Source organism: Chelonoidis abingdonii, unplaced genomic scaffold (assembly GCF_003597395.2).
Source record: "Chelonoidis abingdonii isolate Lonesome George unplaced genomic scaffold, CheloAbing_2.0 scaffold0364, whole genome shotgun sequence".
NCBI classification, from domain to species: Eukaryota; Metazoa; Chordata; order Testudines; family Testudinidae; genus Chelonoidis; species Chelonoidis abingdonii.
This window is the reverse complement of record NW_027424625.1, coordinates 13,981-18,724: the sequence shown is the minus strand read 5'-3', so window position 1 is coordinate 18,724 and position 4,744 is coordinate 13,981. Positions and strand designations below refer to the sequence as shown.

Sequence of the window (4,744 nt, the reverse complement as noted above, 5' to 3'; positions counted from 1 at the left end):
TAGGGTGTATCCGGGGGTGGGGTGTATCCGGGTGTAGGGTGTAGCTCGGGGTAGGTGTAGCCGCCTCGCTGCAGGTACCTTTAGGACCTGGCGGTCCGGGCGGAAGGGGTAGGAGAAGGAGACGTTGCGGAAGGAGACGTGTCCCTGCAGCAACTCCGGTGCCCGCGTCCCGTTGGTGCGCACGGCCGGCTCCCGGTCCAGATATTCGAACACCTTCTCCGCCGCCCCCACATTGCTCAGCAGGTCCTCAAAGGTGCACGCCAGGGTCTGGGGACGGCAGGGACGAGAAGAGAAGAGGAACAAAGGAGAAAACTACTAGCTAGATACAGCACTTCCGATCTCCCATTGTAAAGACGTGAAGGCCAGAACTGACCATCAGCTCATCCAGTCTGATCTCCTGTATAAAAGGCCGGTGAGCCGCACCCTGTTACCCTGTAACTCAGGCGTCTTTCAGAAAGCCTTCGAGTCTGGACAACACCAAACAACAGAGAATCCATCACTTCCTCAAGGAGTTTGTTGTTCCAATGGTTAGGTACTGTCACTGGGAAAAATGCGTGTTTTATTTCTGATTTAAATTTGTCTGGCTGCACCTTCCAGCCACTGGTTCCTGTTCTGCATTTCTCCGCTAGACAACAGAGCCTGTTAGTACCTGGTATTTTCTCCTGATGAAGCTCCCTCACGCACAATAATCAAGTCACCTCTCAACCTTCTTGCTGATACACAGATTGAGCTCTGTCCATCTCACTGTCTGACACTTTCTCCACCCTCCATCCTGTGTGTGGCTCTTTTCTGCATCCTCTCCAACCTGGGTGAAGCAGGGCTGGGGAAAGGCAGAGGAGCTGGGGAGCTTCAGCCTGGAAAGCCCCAGGCTGTGGCCTAGCATAAGGCCAAGAGGTACTGGGGGCTGCAGGGGGCAGGCAAAGGCAGCAGGTCCAAATCCCTTTGCCTGTGATGTGGCTAATACTGCAGTCTGCCCCCATGAATGGGAGCTAGATGGAGACTGGGCAGTAGCCAAAACTGGGGCAAGGTGGGGATAGTGAGTGGGGGTTCCCCAGGGAGGGGAGACCCAGACTGGTGAGGGACTGCTGGGGGCAGCACCCCAGTTAAAGGGGCACTGGGGTCCAGGGAGGGACATGGGGGCCAGAGGACAGGCGGATCACTGATTTGCAGATGGTGCTCTGGAGCTGAATTGAGCTAATTCCCTGAGAGACCAGCAGGAGGTGCTGCAGGGGTGAATCGGGTTGTCTACAGATAGTCACTTCCTACTGACACCTACCATCTGAGACCGGCCAGCTTGTTTTTTAATCTAAAGTCCAATAACTGGCAGTGATAGCACTTGTTTGTTAACTCTCTTACAGGGTTCACTGCTAATCCCAACTAATATGGGTCTAAGCACCCTTGGGTTTAACCTGCTTGTATCTTGATCAAATGGTTATAAATGTTTTGTTACTGTCTGGGTGTAGGAACTTGCTTATTACTTAGGCTTTTTAGCAGAGCTGTCAGGCAATTGGAAAAAATCAGGATTAATTATGTGCTTAATCACACTGTTAACCAATAATAGCAGTTATTTAAATATGCTGTATGTCTTCTACATTTTCAAATACATTGATTTCAATTACAACACAGAATACAAAGTGTACAGTGCTCACTATTTTTTATTACAAATATTTACACTGTAAAAAACAAAGATAGTATTTTTCAATTCACCTAATACAAGTACTGTAGTGCAATCTCTTTATCATGAAAGTTGAACTTACAAATGTAGAATTATGTACAAAAAATAACTGTATTGAAAAATAACACAATGTAAAACTTTAAAGCCTGCAAGACCACTCAGTCCTACTTCTTGTTCAGCCAATCGCTCAGACAAACAAGTTCGTTTATATTTGCAGAAGATAATGCTGCCCAGTCTTGTTTACAATGTCACCTGAAAGTAAGAACAGGCATTCACATGGCACTGTTGTAGCCAGAATCACAAGATATGTACATGCCAGATGTGCTAAAGATTTGTATGTCCCTTCATGCTTCAACCAGCATTCCAGATGACGTGCATCCATGCTGATGATGGCTTCTGCTCAATAGCAATCCAAAGCAGAGTGGACCAATGCCTGTTCATTTTCATTATCTGAGTCAGATGCCACCTGCAGAAGGTTGATTTTCTTTTTTGGTGGTTCAGGTTCTGTAGTTTCTGAATCAGAGTGTTGCACTTTTAAGACTTTTGAAAGCATGCTCCACACTTTGTCCCTCTCAGATTTTGGAAGGTAACCTCAGATTATTAAACCTTGGGTCGAGTGCTGTAGCTATCTTTAGAAATCTCACATTGGTACCTTCTTTGCTTTTTGTTAAATCTGCAGTGAAAGTGTTCTTAAAATGAACAACATGTGCGGGGTCATCATCCAAGACTGCTATAACATGAAATATATGGCAGAATGCGGGTAAAACAGAGCAGGAGAAATAAAATTTTCCCCCCAAGGAGTTGAGTCACAAATTTAATTAGCACACTATTTTTTTAACGAGTGTCTTCAGCATAGAAGCATGTCCTCTGGAATGGTGGCTGAAGCATGAAGGGGCATACAAATATTTAGCATATCTGGCATGTAAATACCTTGCTATGCTGGCTACAAAAGTGCCACGCGAACGCCTGTTCTCACTTTCAGGTGACATTGAAAGTAAGAAGAGGGCAGAATTATCTTCTGCAAATGTAAACAAACTTGTTTGTCTGAGCGATTGGCTGAATAATAAGTAGGACTGAGTGGACTTGTAGGCTCTAAAGTTTGACAATGTTTTGTTTGAGTGCAGTTATGTAACAAACTACATTTGTAACTCTCTTTCATAATAGAGATTGCACTACAGTACTTGTAAGAGGTGAACTGAAAAATACTATTTAGCATTTTTACAGTGCAAATATTTATAATAAAAATAATATAAAGTGATCACTGTACACTTTGTATTCTGTGGTGTAACTGAAATCAATATTTGAAAATGTAGAAAACATCCAAAAATTTAATTTCAATTGGTATTTGATTGTTTAGTGTGATTAATCGCAGCTAACTCATGCAATTAACTAAAAAAATTTAATTGCAATTTTAATCAATAGCCCTACTTTTTAGGCATGTTTAGAGCAATTGTATAAGTGCCATTCGGTCTCTGGATTTAATAAAGGAAGTGATGGTTACGTTAGTGTTGTGATAATACTCTCAATAAATAATTATAATTGCAACACACTCTCTCCTTTGCCAGGGACTGCTTTGGGTCTACAGGATCCCCAAGTCCAGCCCAGGAGGGATTTGAACCCAGCTCCCATCAGCATGTCAGACAAACACCTGCATGAGGACAGTGGCAGGCTGAGTCCCTGAAAACTCAGTGCATAGGTGACCCCATGGGAAATTGGAACCTGGAGTAAAAGGCTGGTGTGTCAGCAAACCCTCCTTCCTCTCAGTCTATTAGGTCTTCTTCCTCCAGTAACTGTGTAGGGAGATCAGGCCCATTAGGAGCTGGCCCCTTACCTTAACGCAGCCCCCTGCATCCCACTGGTAGAGGATGAAGGAGACCAGGCTGCCCTTGGTCAGGAGCCCGGCACAGATCTGCTGGTACCCGCAGTACAGCATCAGCGCCTGCACGGCCAGATGCAGCAGCTGGGGGAAAGAGAGCATATTATACATGGTGTTGGGACAGGGTGCCCAGCCCCCCAGCTGACCGGATGTACAGTGTGGTTCTAAGGATGCATCCCCTGGACACCTAGTTCCCCACATGCTGGCTAACCCATCCAACCACAAACTGCCTCCCCCGGCTGCCTGGGTCCCCTCACCCGTTCACCTGGCAGAAGAGCAGGTAGAGCTCTCTCTCCAGATTGTGGCGCTTTTTCAGCTGGTGGGTCTTGGCCAGTGCTGCCTTGTAGCGCTGCGACTCCTCCTCCTCGGTGGCGAAGCTGCGCACAGTCTCGATGGAGGAGACCGACTCACGCACAATCTCGCTGGAGTGCGCCATGGAGTCCTGGATCGCCCTCAGCACGGCCTGGGGAGAGAGGGATCAGAGATGGGGGAGCCCCAAAGAAAGGGACAGTCCCTGCTGCCCCAGGTACCTCTTCACATGTAGGGTCCCTGCCATGGAGGGACTCTCCCCTGCCCTGTACCTGGTGTCGGGCATTGTAGAGGTTCTGGGCGGCCATGGTGAGGGGCATCTCAATGAGCGTGAGCAGCGTCAGGCGCCAGGACAGCCCCAGCATGAAGCCGTACAGCCCCAGCGCCTTCACCAGGCTGCACAGGAAGATGTTGGCGTTGGCCGGCACTGAGCGGCTCATCATGGTGGTGTCCTTGGAGAGGCGCGAGGTCAGGTCCCCTAGGGGGCAGGGGGAGGGACAGGATGTGGTGAGACATGGATCCATGCAAGAGAAGGGGCCTGGTGCTGGGTTGGGGATGTCACTGTGGGAGGGGTTTATGGCACAAAGAAGCCTCTGTCTGATGTTGTCTAGAGTGGGTGCAAATTCCACAATGTAGCTTGATCTCCCACGGCAGGAGACAGGACACTTGGGACAAACTGGATGGGCCTGATTCCCAGTTACCTGATCCCAGCAAGGGGGATGGATAAATATATCAGGGGGATTAACGTTAGGGAGGGAGAGGAATTATTTAAGTTTAGTACTAATGTAGGCACGAGGACGAATGGCTACAAACTGGATATTAGGAAGTTTAGACTTGAAATTAGACGAAGGGTTCTAACCATTAGGGGAGTGAAGTTCTGGAAC

General features: G+C 47.8%; 1 protein-coding gene across 1 annotated transcript in view; it reads right to left on the bottom strand.

Moving 5' to 3' along the window:
- Positions 1 to 78: 78 nt before the first annotated feature.
- LOC116821654 (antigen peptide transporter 2-like) overlaps positions 79 to 4,744 on the bottom strand; it is a gene marked incomplete at its 3' end in the record, with an annotated part of 9,845 nt that continues 5,179 nt past the window's right edge. The window contains exons 4-7 of the mRNA XM_075061379.1: positions 4,133 to 4,338; positions 3,817 to 4,014; positions 3,507 to 3,635; positions 79 to 267 (exon numbers count right to left, since the gene is read on the bottom strand). Coding sequence (XP_074917480.1) covers positions 79 to 267; positions 3,507 to 3,635; positions 3,817 to 4,014; positions 4,133 to 4,338 — 722 coding nt within the window. The remainder of the gene's footprint in view (positions 268 to 3,506; positions 3,636 to 3,816; positions 4,015 to 4,132; positions 4,339 to 4,744) is intronic.